This window comes from Leucopleurus acutus (genome assembly GCF_964270905.1).
Source record: "Leucopleurus acutus genome assembly, chromosome: 18".
Lineage (NCBI taxonomy): Eukaryota > Metazoa > Chordata > Mammalia > Artiodactyla > Delphinidae > Leucopleurus > Leucopleurus acutus.
The window spans coordinates 74,019,200-74,038,101 of NC_139160.1; the positions used below are offsets into that span (position 1 = coordinate 74,019,200).

The window sequence follows — 18,902 nt, forward strand, 5'->3', positions numbered from 1 at the left end:
GGGCCCAGCGGAGCGTGCACTGCGCCCACTCACGGCAGCTGCGACAAGGACAGAAGCAAGCGGATGTCATCTGCTATGGGCGGGGAAGGCCCGGGGCGGGCAGGCCGGGAGGGGTGTGGGTTCCAGAGGCAGGAGGGAGAGTCAGGGAGTTTTTTTATTTTTATTTTTTTGTTGTTTTCTTTTTTTTGTCTTTTTTATTTTTTTATGATTTTTTTTTGTGTGTGTTGTTGTTGTTTGCTATACCGCGAGGTCATAGCCGTCATTCCGCTAATAGAAACTGACAGGACATGAGACAGAACTATCTGAGGAGCACACACAATGACTAGAAATATATAGAGAGAGCGCGACAGTGAAAAGACTTAGTTTACCTCTGAGAAACCATCCCCCCAAATAAATCCTGTATTAACAAGTGCAAAAACAAAACAAACAGATAAACCCAAATCAAAAGGAAAGCAAAGAAAACCTCCAAACATTAAAACACAGTGTATAAAATGGTGTGAGAAACCGAAGTCACTTTCCAGCCTTTTAGTCCATAAAAAGCTGTGTGTGTGTGTCCTTGTTTGGATTCAGGCCCCTCTTTTCCAGTTTTGCCCTCCAGGCCCTGCACAAAGTGATGCGCGGTCGGAGCACCCAGGCCGTGACGCCGGCGGCCAGGGCGGCAGGCGCGCTCCAGGGTCCAGCATCCCTACTCCTTGCTGGCCGAGCGCTCGTCAAGTGCGTGGACGCCCCCGACGCCCAGCGCCGTGGCGTTCTGCGCCGCCGAGGCCGTGAGAACTGTGTGAAGGAGCATCAGCATGAGGACACACAGTCTGAGTCTGCCGGGGCCCAGCCTGGGCGCTGCTGAAGCTGGCAGCGGCGTCCTGGGACAGGAGCCGCCTCTGTCCACCGTCCCCTTGGAGGGGGTGTTGGATTTTGCCTCTCTCCTGACGTCACAGCATTCTGGTTCCTCATTGGTTAGAAAGGTTTCGTAGAGCCCTGGGGGGTGAAGAAAGGGCAAGGTTAACAGGCGAGAGGAGGACGGGTAGGAAGGCGCTCAGAGCCGACGGCAGCGTGTACTTTAACATCTGATCCACGACATCTTACGGCAATGGAACATTTTGTAAAGGGGAGTCAAGTCCGTACAGTCTGGGTCAACGGTCAACCGTGCTCTCAAGCCAGTACTTTTAGGTTCCTCACTGCTCTTACTGTACTCTTGGTGGTCATCCATGAAAGTTCTGGGTTGTGAGGAATACAGGATAAAAGGTTTCACTAGGTCAAAACCAGAACCTAAGGTTCTGGATCAACTTGGTGACCAGGAACGTTCAACCACCATTTTCTCTTTAACAGGAATGTGATTAATTAATGCGATGTGTAAAGTGACACCCACTAGTTATGAGTCAGCATATTTTATTTACGAAACCACCAACCAATCATAATACCAGAGCTACAGGAACCATGTTACTAATCACCTCCTCTCAGGAACCTCACCAAGGCTCAGATCTCCCTTTATGGCTGAATGGGCTTAACATCTACACACCCAAAGCATGACCATTTCCATTTGTAAATACTTCTCTTATTCTTCCATTTGCTATTCTATTGATGACTGCCTACATTGAAGCCTGTATTGTCTTTTTATTTTTACTTTTTTATTTTTTATTTTTATTTTCTGGACCACTGGGGGAGGAGTCTCTGCCTCATCCTTCTCCCTTTCCCATCCTCCAGCATCACTTTTTAGTGATTGTGGGTCTAGCTCACTCTCTCGCTCTCTCTTATTCTCTCTTCCTTTTTTCCCTTCCCTCACCACAGAATCTCTCCTCTTTCTCCCTTCTCTTTTCCCTTCTTCCTCTAAAAACACACATTGTTCTTATTTTTAAATTGATAAGTGGAGACTTTCGCAGTGATGAAAAAGAATAAAACAACTGGCTATCTAAACCTTCCAATCTCGTTTCTTGCTAGATTATAAAATTTTTACGTGGTCGCTTAAGCCATTTTGTATCCTTTTTTTTTTTAACTTGACTGAAACATTTTTTCATGAGATTTAGCATGAAGTTTCTACACAAATTTTATTCTGTTACTCTCAAGCTTGAAAAACTTAAAAATGACGATAGAGTAATTGTTAGGATTAAATACGATGTCGTATGTAAAGTGCTTGGCTCAGTGCCTGGCGCAGAGAAGTAACTTGAAAAATTTGACTACTGTGAATTATAATCACTGTTAATAGCGCCTCATTGACTCGACCTTGCTCATGAAATCTAGTCTCCTTTCCTCTCTCTCCAGACTCACTGCTCAGTGCTCCAGACATCCTCAACTCTTGGCTGATATCAGAACACGTGACACTTCCACCCACATATGGACCACGGCTCAAGCTTTCTTTCTGGAATTTTCTCCATCAATTCATAGAACTAACTCTCATTTCTCCTTCAGGCTCAGCTCACATAAAATTCCCTTTGTGAAGCCTGTATTCATAGTCCTGGGCTCCTAGTGCGTTTTGTGTAACTCTTCAATAGAGCAATTATTATTTTTTCTTTTAATCACAATTGCTCATTTTCATGTCAATTTCCTTACTTATGTGTCACCATAAGAGCAAGAACTATATAGTATCAGCCTCGTGTTCCCAATATGTTGCAGAATGCCTGAATAAAATAGGTACTTAACGAGATTTGTTACATGAATAAGCTCAATATATATTTATTCAATAGTCTATTTAATAATATACACTGCAATCTTCAGTTTCTTTAAAAAAATGACCAAGATATCCTTATAAGGATGCTTACAATATTCATTTCTTCTTAGGCATTCAAAGGTAAACTTCACCTTCGCCTAGGTAGAATATGGAAAAAAAACTGAATTAATGAGGTCTGCAGCTCTGACATTTTTATTTTATGTATTTTATTCTTTTTTCAAATAAGATACTTCACGGGTAGACTAATCATTTATTGAAGTATACGTCTTCCAAAATTATATTCTACAAAGAAGAGAGTTTATAGTTAAGATTATAACAATAGAAATCTAAAGGTCATTTAGGTCAGCATTTTAGAATGGTGACAGTCGGAATATCTTTAACAATGTCGTCCAGATAAGAAGCTCTTCCGAAGTTGCTCAGAAGCCAGGCGACTGATTTAGACCTAAAGTCATCTCAGAAAAAATAAGGCAATTTGTCAGGTCAATCAATGTACTCTTCTTTTGGACTAAAAACAATAATACTCTTTCTTTTTACATTGTCCATCTTTTTAATAAGAATCTTTATTCAGAGTTACACATGCGTATTAGTAATCAAATCATTCTACAAGATATACATTTTATAAGAAAAAATTCCTCCACCTCCTCCATCCCAAATTCTTCCTTCTCAGAGGCAAGTACTGCACTTTTTTATTTGTTTCTGTATTGGCTCCATTTCTGGAAATGACCTGTTTTATACTTTTCGTGATTTTTCATTTTTTATCACTATCACTAGTAGATTCCTCCCCGCCCCCAACCCCGCCCCAGGACCTGTGAGGATAAAACATTCATTCTGCACCTTCTCCAGCCCATAGGTGACCCCCTTCCTCTATGGTAGTAAGTTTAATACTCGGTGTTCCTTTATTGGAATGCTGTAAAAACAATTCTCAACTCAGACGTGCGGTAAACTTTCATTTTCCATTCCGATTCCACTTTGTTTTTCCTAGAACTAATACTTACTAATTCTTAGAGTTTTCTACATAGTTACTAGTTCAGCACCCAGTACCTTGCCAGCGCTTTCCTGTCAGTTGTGTTTTCCTGAAGAACTATCTCCTGTAGTCTTTTACCATCTGGACTGGTGGCTTTTATGCCTAATGCATAGATTCCAGCCTGAAAACTCCAATGAACCTTCCTCTTAGGGACGCTGGCTGCCTCTTTCCCGTGGATTTCCTATCTCCTGTTCCTTACACCTCTTTACTCATTTTGGTGGACTGGGTGTCTAGTATTTTCATAAGGACAAACTCTTGGGAGTAAATTTCTGAGAAGCTGTATGCCTAAAAATGTTTACCTCACGTTTAATTGATTGTTTGCCTGAGGATGGAATTCTGGCTTAGAAATTCTTATCCTTCAGCTTTATTTGAGCGATAGTCCCATATTTAGTTGTTGAACCTCTGGGACCTGTCCTTTAATATTCTTATCATCTTCCTTGTTCATCACTTCATCCCTGGCTCTGCTTTCTGGAGGATTTGGTGAGCTTTACCATGAAATAATTTTACTGAGTTTTTCTTTTTTTAAAAAAATCACATTTTAATTTCCAAGAGCTCTTTTACATACTCTGAATTTCTTGTTTGAAGTGACTGTTCTCATTTCACAGTTGCAATATATTCTTTTATCACTCTGAGATTTTTACAGCACTTTCATTTGTCGTGTTTTATTTCCTCCCTGCGTGCATTCTGTTTTCTCCAGATCGCTTTTTTCTCCTTTGTTTGTCTCTTACTTTTTACGTGGGAAGCCCTCCTCACGTCTGTCACCCGGTCCGACAACTTTCTCCAACCATCTCCAAAAAACAGTTCCTCTCCCACAAAGAAATATGCCAGCACTTTTCTCTGGAGAGGGAGGCATGGGTTATGGAGATCTGACTGCCTCATATACAGACTTCCACCTGCTCTCCCTTATGTCGTCACCTCCTCCAAAGCATTTCATGCTGTCAATTCCTGTGTCTGGAGGGAGTCTTGGATGGAAATCTGGTTGACTCTTTGCTTCTTCTCTGCTGCTTTAGCATTCACTTTTCTAGGTGTCAGCAACTCCTTTCACGTGCACCGATTTTCTTTCTAGTTTCTAAGAGGGTTTGGTTGTTGTCTCCTTATCCATTCTTCTGTCCTTTTGGATTTATGCCTAATAACGATTTCTCTTCTCTTGGGGCTGCCTAGGAAACTTTACTGCACTTTTCCCTACATCGGTCTGCTTTGTCCTGATCTCTGACTCACTCCTCCAGCCAGGAATGCTGCCTGTGGCTGGATTCTGCCTCAGTGTCTCCCCAGAAACTGAAGACACAGGGCATCTGCAAAGGGCCAAGCCAGCCTCGGATTTTTTTTCCCTCTGCTGAATCCTTGTTCCCTAACTCCCTCACGGGTACAGTTCTGAGTTCTCTCTAGTAAACCGTCTGGATACAGATGCTTCCTAGGAGAGCCTACCTATAGCAGCCAACACTTCCTCATCCTTCAAAGAAACTGTAAGGACATATTACCAAATGAAAAAAGTTCTCAGACAATCTCATTGCACAAATATATAAGAGATTTGGGATTAGGAAAGGAAAAGAGTAATTTTTTCAGTTAATGAAATGTTGTTCTACGGTTTGCTACAAAATGTTCTAACTGCAATCTCTAATGAATCATTACCTATTTGACATTGAAAATAATAGTAGTAGCAATTATTCTATCTTATAGTACCAACCTCATGAATTATTTCTGATATTAAATAATACACATAAACTGTCTAGAACAGTGCCTGGCAGGTAGTAAAATGTCACGTAATATTAATTATTCCTCTTAGAAGTTGGGATAAATAGTAGAGTCAGAATTTATTATTAGGAAGGGCTTTAAGGAACATCTAATTCAAATTCTTTTTCTGTTTTCAATTCGTCTAAGCCACTCACAGAAAAGCCTTATTTTTTACAGCTCAAAACAATTATTCTAGTATAGTCAGTATAAATAACATCTAAGTACAGGAAAGACATTCTAAGGAAATCCTTAAAATAAACACATTATTTAAATATAACCCTTCGTTATCTCAGTAATTTACATTTTGCCATCTTTAAATCCAGGAATATGAGGCTAATTTTTCAAATATTTGAACTAGTAATATGCTTTATAATATCTTTCCAAATGCAAAAGTTTAGAAAACAGTAAAGTAAAAAGAAGGGGGAAAATTACCCCAAACCTGATTTCATTAGGATGAAAAAAGAAACAAGAAGAAACTGTTGGAATTTGTTTCCTCAACTTTTTATTAATACGGACACACATATACAGTCAGACCTCATTTTACTGCACTTCACTTTATTGAGCTTCACAGATATTGTGTTTTTTACAAATTGAAAGTTTGTGGTGACTCTATCCAGCCAGTCTAAGGTGCCACTTTTTTCTTTCATTTGCTCACTTTGTGTCTCTGTGTCACATACTGGTAATTCTTGCGGTATTTCAAACTTCTTCACTTTATTATATTTGTTAGGATGATCTGTGATCGGTGATCTTTGATGTTACTACCAAAATTGTTTTGGGGGTGCCACAAACTGCATCCACGTAAGATGGCAAACTTAATCAATAAATGTGGTGTGTTTGCTCCACCGACTGGCCATTCCCCGTCTCTCCCCGTCTCCCTCAGGCCTCCCTATTCCCTGAGACAAAACAATATTGAAATTAGGCCAATTAATAACCCTACAATGGCCTCTAAGTGTTCAAGTGAAAGGAAGGGTCACGTGTCTCTCACTTTATATCAAAAGCTAGAAACGATGAAGCTTAGTGAGGAAGGCATGTTGAAAACTGAGATAGGCTGAAACCTAGACCTTTTGTGCAAGACAGTCAGATTGCGAATGCAAAGGAAAACTTCTCGAAGGAAGTTAAATGTCTACGCCAGTGAACACAGGAATGATGAGAAAGTGAGACAGCCTTAGTGCTGATACGGAGAAAGTCTGAGTGGTCTGGATAGAAGATCAAACCAGCCACAACATTCCCACAACATTAGGCAAAGCCTAACCCAGAGCAAGGCCCCATCTCTCTTCAATCCTGTGAAGGCTGAGAGAGGGGAGGAAGCTGTAGAGGAAAACTGGGAAGCTAGCAGAGGTTGGTTGATGCGGTTTAAGGAAGGAAGCCAACACCATAACATAGAAGTGCAAGGTGAAGCAGCAGGTACTGCTGTAGAGGCTGCAACAAGGTATCCAGAAGATCTAGCTGAGAGAATTAATGAAGGGAGTTACGCTAAACAGATCTTCAATGTAGATAAAACAGCCTTATACTGGAGGAAGATGCCATTTAGACTTTCATAGCTAGACAGACGTCAATGCCTCTAAGCGTCAAAGGACAGGCTGACTCTCTTATTAGGCGCTAAGGTAGCTGGTTACTTTGAATTGAAGCCAGTGCCCATTTACCATTTCTAAAATCCTTAAGAATTACGCTAAATCGACTTTGCTCATGCTATTAATGGAACAACAAAGCCTGAGTGACAGTACATCTGTTTACTGAATATTTTAAGCCCACTACTGCAACCTACTGCTCAGAAAAAGATTCCTTTCAAAATGTTACTGCTCATTGACAAGGCACCTGGTCACCCAAGAGCTCTGATGGAAACGGACAGTGAGATTAATGCCATTTCCATGTCTGCTAACATGACATCCGTTCTGTAGCCCATGGATCAAGGAGTCATTTTGACTTTCAAGTTATTACTTTTAAGTAATAACTTAAAAAATTCATTTTGTAAGGCTGTAGATGCCATAGATAGTGATTCCTCTGAGGGATCTGGGCAAAGTCAATTGAAAACCTTCTGGAAAGGATTCACCACTAGAGACACTAGTAAGAACATTCCTGATTCATGGGAAGAAGTCAAAGTATCAACATTAACAGGAGTTTGGAAGAAGTTGATTCCAGCTCTCATGGATGACTTTCAGGGGTTCAAGACTTCAGTGCAGGATGTAACTACAGAGGTGGTAGAAAGAGCAAGAGAACTGGAATTAGAAGTGGAGCCTGAAGATATGACTGAATTTCAGCCATCTCGTGATCAGACTTGAAAGGATGAGTTTCTTCCTATAGATGAACAAAGAAAGCGATTTAACGTTATCTCCGTTCATTTTAGCATCTTTGATATATCATTGTCCATTATTTTAATTTTTCTTGATCTTTTTATATTTTTCTCTGCACTGTGTTCTACATCTAAGAGTTTCACAATGATTGGAAAGGAGAGTTCCATCCAGTTCCCCTTACTGTCGGATCTGTAGTGCTTGGTCTTGTCTTCATCCTCATATAATAACATTTCCAAACATTTAAAAATGTGTCTTTACCATTCCCTCTGTTGTCTATCATTTGCTGTGTGAACTTAAGTGCATATCTTTTCATAATTTGTTAAATATGTGCAGTTATTCATTCTCCTAGAATTACATTTTTTAAAAATCACACACACTTGGGCAAATTTGTCTAATTATTAGGGTCGTTGATGAGGAAGTTTATCTAAATTTTACTTCCTCCAACTTCTAATCCCTCATCATTTGGGGGGGGCTATATAATCAGATGTTTGAAACTTATTTATTGTCAAATTACTAACATTTTTATATCTTCCCTCCCAGTAATGATGAATAACATTTGCATATCGTTTTATATGTACCTTATTCACGGATTATTTGGTTGCAATTAATAGAAACTCACTGGAGCTAATTTAGGCAACAAAACGAAACAAAACCTAGAGCAGCTAAGGGGAGGAATATGTGAAAACTTCAAGCCTATTCTATGAGATACAAGACTGAGAGCACACAAGGGAACATGAAGAACTAAATTAAGAAATAGCATGGCCATCAGAAGTAGGGGTGCTCCCTATAGCACTGGAATCATCTCTGTTTCCTGCTGCACAGCTCTCCCTCATTTATCTTTGGGCTTTTTCATGGAGATAGGACTTCATTGTTTTGTTCTCTTAATTCAATGTCATAGGGGACTGACTGGAATTGCTGGGTTCCAGTGACATGCTCCTGGGGATGCAGATCGACTTATTATTGGACTGGTTTATGCTGGTCTCATCAGCCACACCAGAGAGAGATTCCCACAGAACAAACATAGCCGTGCATGTAGGTTCACTCTCTGAAAGAACAACGTGAAGTCAGTGTTTTTCTTTCTGCTCAAATATGATATTTTCCACCTTGGAGCTTGTAGGCTATTTCCTCCATTCTCAAAATTCAAGAATGTTTGGAATTTGATCTAATTTCCTTAATTTTGCCAGAATGGGAAGAACCACTTTAATCTGCCAGTGAGAGTGTCTCTAAGCTCAGGAAAGATATTTCCCAGTCTTCGTTTGGTTGTTATTTCTTTTTTTCACCGTGTATTATGTGTTTTCAACTTATCACATTCCCTCTCATCATTTTTATAGTCTTGGTCTCCACCTTGGACTTCGCCTCTGTTTTCTTCAAGCTTATCCTCCACTTTGCTTACTTCAATCTCTATATGGTTGATACTATAAGTGTACAACATATTTGCAATTATTTTCTGTTGCCCTGCAATATATATATATACGTATACGTATTATATATATTAATCTAAATTAATTGTTATGTTTGCCTGCTTCCCAGCCAAATTTCCTTTCCACGTTTCTCCCCTTGTTTTAAAGGGTCTATATGTCCTTGAATTTTATTGAGAACAGATGCTGCCTAAAATTACCCTTGTAGTAACTTTTCTTAAATATATGCTATCATTCTGTCTCTCAAACTCTGTCTTCCTTCTTTTATGTGAAGTATATTTTATTAGGTTCCATATTTCATTTTCTCTGTGTTAAAAGTTGAATAGATTTGCCCTCCAAATACATCTGAAAGACCTAAATCCTAGTACCTCAAAAGGTGACCTTATGTGGAAATAAGGTTTTAAGAGACTTAATGAAGTTAAGGTGAGGTCATTGGCAGGGCGTGGAGGGTAGGCGTGCAGGATCCACTATGACTTTTGTTGGGTTTTGTTTTGCCTTTTGTTTGTTTTCATGTTGGGAGTGAGTACCTTCATAATTCTGTACAGTGTGCTCCTATGTCTATTTCTTAATCCAGTGATTTTAGATCATATCTATTCTCAACTGACAAAGCTGAGTAGATTCATGTCTGTATAGTTCTCTCCTGTCCCATTAATCTCATATTTGGCCATTGCTTTTGTTCTAAACTATGGTTACATCTTCTTCCATGTTTTCATTCTGTATGTTAATTTTGAAAATTGAAAGTGAAAGAAAAAAAATTCTTAGAGTTCATGTAATGCCATTTCATTACAGTAACATCATGCAAAGAATTTAAGATATCAGGCAAAATAGATGATTACTTTTTATATTTTATCAATTCATAAAAATTTTAGATAGCTTTATATTTGACTCACGCTTCTCTTGCACATTTTTTCTGAGATTCTAGTTGTCTTTCATGCTTCATATAATCAGGAAAAATATTATATCTTCATCCTTATGTCACTAAATCCATTTCATAATCATAACAATTTCAGTGTTCTAATATGAACAGGTTATTTTCGATGCACAGATATTATCTTATGATTTATTTTACTCCACCACGAATATTGAGAGCCTACATTACCCTCTTTCTTGTAATCCTCTTTTGTTCTACTAGAGTAAAACTACAAGTAATGTTTCACATGGGATATGTAGAAGGTAAATTTTCAAGAACATACACATTTAATTGAAACAGACTTCATTCTCCTATTTGAAAGACATTTTGCCTGGGTATAGGATCCCAGGCTCACAATCTCTTCTTCTGATAACTTTGGAGGCATTGCTCATTGCGTCCTAGGGTCCAGCGCTGTGGGAGAAAATTATGACTATATTTGTTTCCTGTAGATGTTGTAGCAAATTACTACACATTAGTAGCTTGAAACACCACTCGATTATTTACTCACACTTCTGTAGGTCACAGTCTAGGAGGGTTGGCTGGTTTCCCTGCTCAGTGTTAGCAAGGCCAAGATCGAGATGCTGGCAGGGCTGAAGTCCTTTTCAGGGTCTCTAGGGGGGAATTCACTTCTAGGCTCATGCAGGTTGCTGGCAGAGTTTGGTTCTCCATGCTTCCAGGACTGAGGTCCTTGCCTGCTGTTGGGTGGGACTGTTCTCAGCCTCTAGAGGCCATCCTCATCCCTGGGCTTATCCTCCTCCATCTTCAGAGCCAACAGTGACAGTGTGGAGTCTTTCTCATTCTTCTAACCTCTATGACCTCTCCTTCAGCCCCATCTTACCTGAATCTCACACTGTGTCTTTATGACTGACTCTGTCTTCTGTGCTTTTCACAGCCTGTGTGATTAGACGGGACCCACCTAGATGATCCAGGATAAGCTCCATATCTCACAACCACAACCTTAATCACAGCTGTAAAGTCCCTTTTGCCATGTAACACATTCACAGGCTCTGCGCATTAGTTCATGGGCATCTTTTTTGGGGGAAGCCATTATTCAGTCTAACACACTTCACCCTCTGGCTCTCAAAGACCCACATCCATGCCACATGCAAAAACTCTTCACCTTATCCCAAGGTCCCAAGTCGCAACCCAATACAACTCAAAGTGCACAAATCTCCCCTAAGTCTCATCAGTTCAAACTCCTCAAATTTCATGATCTATATCACCTGAATTAGGTATTGATGTGACTCTAAGCACACTCCATCCCAGGATAAAATTCCTCTCCATCTGCGAAACCAGAAAGTAAGTTATCTGCTCCCAACACACGACGCTGAGAGACTAATCGTTGCAGACATTCTGCTTCAAAAAGGGAGAAGGTGGAAGGAAAAGGTGGTCACCAACCCAAATCAACTCTGAAATCTAGCTGCACAAACTCCATCAAGTTTCCAGGCCTGTGAGTGATCCTCTGCGATTCTCAGCTCCACCCTCTGGGCTCACATCTCCGTCCTCTGACTCATCTTTCCTTTCTTATAAAAAGTTGCATCTGTGTGCAGCTGAGTAGTTTCTCTAGCAAGTTTCCGCCAGTAGAATTTTGAGGATCCAACAGCCTCCCTTCACTTCATCCTCTGTCCCTTTCCGTCCAAGTTGGCAGTGTTTTTGCTAATGTAAACTTCTCCATAACTTTGTGAGACTCCTATGTCACAAGGGTTTACCCCGTTAGACAAGAAGCTCCCCCACAAATCCTCCCTAGATAATCGCTCCTCTACGTTTGGCTACCGCTCAAAGGGCTGAGGGGAATCCATGAGTCCCACCCTTAATCTCTTCAAAAGCCTTCTGTATAACTTAATACTCTGACCTTCCAAACTTTGTGAGGTCTTAGAATGGTTGTACAGCCATCCCCTCAGCAGTTTCGTTTGGTTTTCTCTAGAGTATGCTTTCCTGACAGCAATTTGTTTTACCTTTTGCCATCTTGGTAGACTGAGATTTTCCCAAGTCATCAAATCCTGGGTTCTATTGTTGAATAATTCTTCTCTCAGTGTATCTCTCTCCTTATGCATTTTATTATGAGTAGCAAGAAAAAGCCAGGTCACACCTTCAACATTTGCTTGGAAATCTCAGCCATAGAGCCAACTTCATGACTTAGCATCTCTGCTTCCCAGATAACTGCAGGGCGCAATTCTGCTAAGCTTTCTGATACTGTTGAAGATGTTTCCAATTTCCATGAACATGTTCCTCATTCCTTTCTGAGCCCTCACCGGCAGGCTTTAATGACCATATTCCTACACCCTGTTCAAGGCAATCTGGGCTTTTTCTATCATGCTCCTCAAAAGTCTTCCAACTTAGGCCACTGCCTGGTTCCAAAGCCACCTGCACATTTCTAGGTATTTGTTACAGCAACACTCCACTTCTACGTACAGAAATCTGCATTCGCTTTCTATTTATAAAGAACTGTCACGGACATCACAGTGGCTTAAAATGGCATCCATATACTATCTCACAGTTGTATAGGTTAGAGCCTGGGCTGGTTTTGGCTAGTGTCAAAGTGAAGTAGAGACATAAGTCAAAACCAACCCAGGCTCTAATCTATAGAACTGTGAGGTAATACATGGATGCCATTTTAAGCCAAGATGATGTCGTGTGTGTGACAATTTTTTATCAGGCTGAAATCAAGGTGTTGGCCTTGATTATCCAAACTGGGTCAGGAGGCTGGCAGAATTCACTTTCATGTGGCTGTAGCACTGAGCTCCCTGCTTTCTTGCTGGCTGCCAACTGGAGACTCTCAGCCTCCAGAGACCACCTGCATCCCTGGCTCACGGCCCTTTTCTCCATCTTGAAATCTAACAACAGTGGGTTGATTCCCTCCTACACCTTCCATTTCTGTGATTTCTCCTTCTGCCTCATCTTTCTGGCTGATACTTTTGTATTCCGTGATTACATTGGGTGGACCTAGATAATCCAGGATAATCTCCCTATTTTAAGATCAGCTGACTAGCCGTCTTCATTCCATGTGCAAAGTCCTTTGAGCCATGTGATGTACCATATTCACGGGCATATCAAGAAAGAAGATCATAGGGGCTAAAATCTTGGCTATGACACAGATGTTAATATACTTCTCATTTCACTGAAGGCTTGGGTTTGTTACCCTCAGTGAAACCTCTTTGGATAGTTCATATATTTGTTGTTTTCTAAAATTTCAAGAAGATATGTCTACACGTGGTTTCTTCATAACTTCTTCTGCTGGTCCCTTTCAATCTGACCATGGTTTTCTTCCACTCTGGAGAAATTCCTTCTTGCATTGCTTTGATAATCAATGCCTTTCCCCACTTCCACCTTCATACTCTTTTTGTTTTGTTTTATCCAAAAAGCTCATATGGGGTTGTCCTGGCCCTTCCACATGTTTTACTCTCTTGTCACCTTCAGTTGTCAAGTCTCTCCAAGAGGCAGAAGTCTCCTCAGGGTGAGTGAATGGAGATGAAGTAGATGAATCGCAGCTCCCCTCCTAACACCCCAAAAGTCATTACTAAGAAGGCTTCCTCACATCCACCCAGGGAGCTCATTCAATGTCTAGAAAGTCGATCCCTGGATTTTGTGGGCAGACACCACACTGCATAGACAGGAGTGGGGATGATCCGTCGGCTCAGATGTCTGCTCAGAGCCTTTAATCCATCAGAGAATTTCTGGTTTTTTTGTTCTGCTTTCTCTACGTCCCCAAAACAATCCATGATCATCAAAGGGTCCTATTGGAAGAGTTCCCACGTCTGCTGTGGTCTTTTTTCAGAGCCTGCTCTGAAGGCTCTCACAATTCTGGTTGCATTCTAGAGTCCTGCATTTGCCTTTTCTCTTCTGTACATTGTTTATTTAAAAACAATTTTTAAATTATTTTTGGCTGTATTGGGTCTTCGTTGCTGCGCGGGCTTTCTCTAGTTGTGGCGAGCAGGGGCTACTCTTCCTCGCGGGGCTTCTCATTGTGGTGGCTTCTCTTGTTGTGGAGCATGGGCTGTCGGCGTGTGGGCTTCAGTAGTTGTGGCGCGCGGGCTTCAGTAGTTGTGGCGCGAGGGCTCAGTAGTTGTGGCTCGCAGGCTCTACAGCACAGGCTCAGTGGTTGTGGCACACGGGTTTAGCTGCTCCGCAGCATGTGGGGTCTTCCTGGACCAGGGCTCGAACCCATGTCCCCTGCATTGGCAGGCGGATTCTTAACCACTGCGCCACCAGGGAAGTCCTCTGTATATTTTTTAAAACAGTCTCTGTTCTCCCTGTGTCCCATTTTCTAGGTTCTATAGCTTCTATGAATGTATCCCATTTTGTAGTTTTTACTTCAATTTCAATAAGAGTTCGAGACAGGTGGGAAATAAAAGCCTGCTGCAGCTTGCCACCTTGAACCAGAAGTCACACCCACACTTAAATGCAATGGTTGACTCATCACCAGGACCATTTTTTGCCATCATGTAAATCCTGAGCGTTGCAAAAAATAGTTTTTGAAATTAGCATTTCACCTTTAATAGTCCTTCATTTTTTATTTGCTGCAAGAGTGGTTTCACATGCATATAACCTAGGATTTATTTAGAAATAACTTACAAAAAATATAAAATTAGCACTAGTATCCAAATTGTATCCACTTTTTTAAAGGTAAAAATAATATAAGTGACGTGTAGAGATTTTGATAATTTTCTAGGATTATTTTATCATTGGGCTGGTAAAACAAGATAAAACGAGGAGTCAGTCTCAGAAATCTAGAAACAAAGTTCCAAATCATATGACCATCTGCAGAAAGAATGACTTATATTTAAAATCTTTATAGTATCTTTTTTAAGCAAGGGCAAATTTTAAGTAAGTAAGGTATACATTTGAAATAGATTAGTTTTTTTTTTTTTTGAAAGGAGTGGTGGCAAATGTATCAGGTCCACATGATGAATTTTCAGTCTAACATCACACTGAAATCTAACTACTCCATCCTTCCTCTAAACACCTAGCATTCTGCTTATCTCCCAGAGAACAACACGTATTTGTTTAATGAGGGGAAGGAACCAAGGGATCATGAAGTAATACTCTGAGTTGTAAAAGACTGTCTTAATGCATAGACTATATTAGCACATGGATATAACCCAATAGTAAAATATAAGTACACATATCAGGAAGAAAAGTGACGCAGACTCTCAAGAACGGGCCACACAAGTACCTGCCTATGTAAAGGTCATTCAGAATAGAAAGCTAAGTGCACATTCGATAGAATAGAGATTGTTTTACAAATGGAAAATCATACGCAATGAAATTAAAATCAAAGGCCCACATTAAAATGGCAAAGAAGTTCTACAAAGAATTCACTCATTTCTTAAGACCATAAGCTAAATTGAGGGATAAATCAGGCATTCAAAGTGTCTAGAAGCTAAGCAGGTAATTTCCTCAACGATGGGTCCTAAATTTTTCTAGGATTGGACTAAAAGAACAGAGACTGTCTTCTGCAGTCAGAGAGGATACAGTCTCAACATAACTAACACATGATGTTAAATATCACATTTTCATTGTTAATCTCTCCTAAAATGGTTACAGTGATATTTTTAGTTATGAAAAATTTATTCTAAGAAAATAGGAAAGAAAAAAAGTTCATGGATGAAGAAAATATTTGCTCATTTAATTTCCCACCCCATTCCTGATGATGCCTTTTAGGGTGGCCTTGATGTAGACTTTATAGGATGGCGTGGAGGAAAACCATATCAGTTCCCAGAGGAGTGTAGCTGTTAGCATCTGTACAAACCATCAGAACACTGTAGGGCTCAAGGCAGGGGGTGCTGGTGGGACGGAAAGACTCATGTTCCTCTTTCTATTCTGATAAGTTCCCACGTATCAGGGACTTGTACCAAGTGCAACTAGTAAACGTCACCTGAGGAAGGAATAAGAATCTTGACTTCTCTTCCATTCCTGTGAACCAGCCATGGTTGCTAAGCGCTTTCATTTTTCCACTTGGGTTCCTCTCATAGATGGGAAGAGTGTTTATGGGATTTCATGAGATGAATTTCAAGGATTCAGAGAAATGCGTTTAAGTGTGTCTTATGAATCTACATTACAGGAGGATGTGAAAAACTGGATCTCTCATGGATGTTTCCGTGACTGCATGCTGAGCGCTAGCTAGTTCAGCATTGTTACCCAAGAAGAAAACTGTATGGTCCTCGTTAAGAACATTACCTATTATGTTCTATTTCTATTTATTTGTGTTATTTTTCTCTGTGAAGTGACATGGTGAGGATCACATACTGTAAATCAGTGTCATGTTTTAGTAGATTACCCAGTCTTTTTTTAATTTGGCAATCTTTAGTAACTATGACTCTGCAAAGGAAATAGCCTTAAAAACAGGAAACTACGTAAATAAGTCTGCGGCTGCAGAATCTCAAACCATGACTTGTAATTGAAGAGACAGTTTTGCTAGTGCTTTGATCCATCCACGAATGTATTTAGAGTACAAACAACATTTCCTGCTTTTCTTTCTAAAAAGAAAAACAGACTTTCTGTGTAATCACAGAATACGTACAAAGCTATCCCAATGTCTGTGTCCTGCCTACACGGACACACGTTAATGGCTTCAAAGCATGAAAACACCTCATAAATAGACCCGGACTTCAAAAATATGCTTTTTTAAAATGAGTTAGGGGAAAATTATTTTCCTAATTTGATCACCCGTTTTTGAAACATTAAATGTGAACAAAAGTAGTTGTGATTTTCATCAAAATATTTTTACTCAAAGATAATGCCCAAACTTAAGTTGGTAGTACTCCGACTCTAAGGAAAAGCCAATATTATAGAATCATTTATAACAAGAAAACTGTCTCAATGTGTTAGAGTTGACATTGAAATTAACAAAAAGAATATTAACTAGAATGATTAACTGTCTTTATTTGTCAGATGTGAACTGACAAAGAAGTTTAAAGTAAAAGAGATATGATTATTCTTTTTTGGAGTGGGGGAAATAATAGGATTTAACACTCACTTATGACTCTTATTTGAGAGACATAGAACATCTGTTCTTTTATAATAACAAAAGCATATATTTGTTCAATAGTTTTGATATCTACTGGTTTTCTGCTGGTTACATTTTTTTAAATATATAAAGACACATACATATATAGTAAACTGAGAAAATATTAAGATGAGAAAAGATTAGACTGAGAAACTGAGAAAATATGAAGAATAACAAAAATGAGGTTTTGAAGTATGTATCTCTCAGAGGCAAGACGGCACAAATGAATATTCTGAGAAGCCAGGCTCCTTGGGCCCCTTGTTTCCTACAAGAAAACAAAGATGCAAGAAAAGGAAAATGTGCACAGATGACTACAGAAAGAAAGAAAGAAAGAAAGGAAAGAAGGAAGGAAGGAAGGAAGGGAGAGAGAAAAAAAGAAAGGAAGAGCTTCCCTGGTGGCGCAGTGGTTGAGAGTCTGCCTGCCGATGCAGGGGAAACAGGTTTGTGCCCCGGTCTGGGAAGATTCCACATGCCACGGAGCGGCTAGGCCCGTGAGCCATGGCCGCTGGGCCTGCGCGTCCGGAGCCTGTGCTCCGCAATGGGAGAGGCCACAACAATGAGAGGCCCGAGTACCGCAAAAAAAAAAAAAAAGAAAAAGAAAGGAAGAAAAAAAGATGATATATTAAATTAAGAATTAGACATTAGGAGGTGACATTAAAAAGAAAAAAGACTAACGTAAAAAAGTTCAAATACTAGTATTTAGTGACTTGAAACAATAAGGATGTGTAATATTTTGCTTATAACATCGAGAAATACTCATTGTAATATGTATGTCCACAAAGGAATGAGAACTGAGAAGTACAATACACCTCTGGCAAGAATCTATGTCGTTAAATCTTTCTGAGTTTTTGGCAATAAATATCAAAAGCCTAAAGTTTTGCATGCGCTTTAACCTGCCAAGTCCAATTCAATGAGTTTAGGGAAATGAATCAGAAGTGTATGGAAATACTGCAGCACAATGGATGGACCCAGAGGTTATCACACTAAGTGAAATAAGTCAGAAAGAGAAAGACAACTACCATATGATAGCATTCATATGTGAAATCTAAAATATGACACAAATGAACCTATCTATGAAACAAAACCAGACTCACAGAGATCAGACTTGTGGTTGCCAAGGGGGAGGGGGGGAGGGAGGGATGGATTGGGAGTTTAGGATTAGCAGATGCAAACAATTATATATAGGATGGATAAACAACAAGGTCCTACATATCGTACAGGGAACTATATCCAATATCCTGTGATAAACCATAATGGAAAAGAAAATGAAAAAAAAATATGTATAACTGAGTCACTTTGCTGTACAGCAGAAATTAAACACAACATTATAAATCAACTCTACTTCAATAAAAATTTTTTTAAATGTATGGAAATAAGTATGCATATATGTGCTTAGTAGTATTTTTTTTTACATAGTAAAAAAATGAACACGAAGAAAAGTCCGGTAGTTAGTAAAACACTCAAGTAATTTACATCATAATAATATACTGTATTATCATGCAAACATTAAATTATGCTATAGAAGCATATTTAATCATTCAAACCACTATTCACGGTATAAAATGTTGTTTTCCTATTGGTGGTAGATGATGGATTTTCTTAGTATCTTCTTTTTGCTGATGGACACTTATTAAATGCTTTTTTTTCTTTTTGGGTCTTAGTTAAGATCTTTCGTGTGGCACGGGCTGTTTGCTGTGGCGTGCGGGCTTCTCTCTAGTTGTGGCGCGCGGGCTCCAGGGAGCGTGGGCTCAGTAGTTGTGGTGCGTGGCCTTAGCTGCCCCGAGGCATGTGGGATCTTAGTTCCCCGACCAGGGATCCAACCCATGTCCCCTGTACTGGCAGGCGGATTCTTTACCACTG

At 39.8% G+C, this 18,902-nt stretch overlaps 1 protein-coding gene across 1 annotated transcript in view; it reads right to left on the reverse strand.

Annotated features, from left to right (window-relative positions):
- Positions 1-685: 685 nt before the first annotated feature.
- NALF1 (NALCN channel auxiliary factor 1) overlaps positions 686-18,902 on the reverse strand; it is a gene marked incomplete at both ends in the record, with an annotated part of 575,154 nt that continues 556,937 nt past the window's right edge. Inside the window, one exon of the mRNA XM_082859479.1 lies at positions 686-975. Coding sequence (XP_082715605.1) covers positions 686-975 — 290 coding nt within the window. The remainder of the gene's footprint in view (positions 976-18,902) is intronic.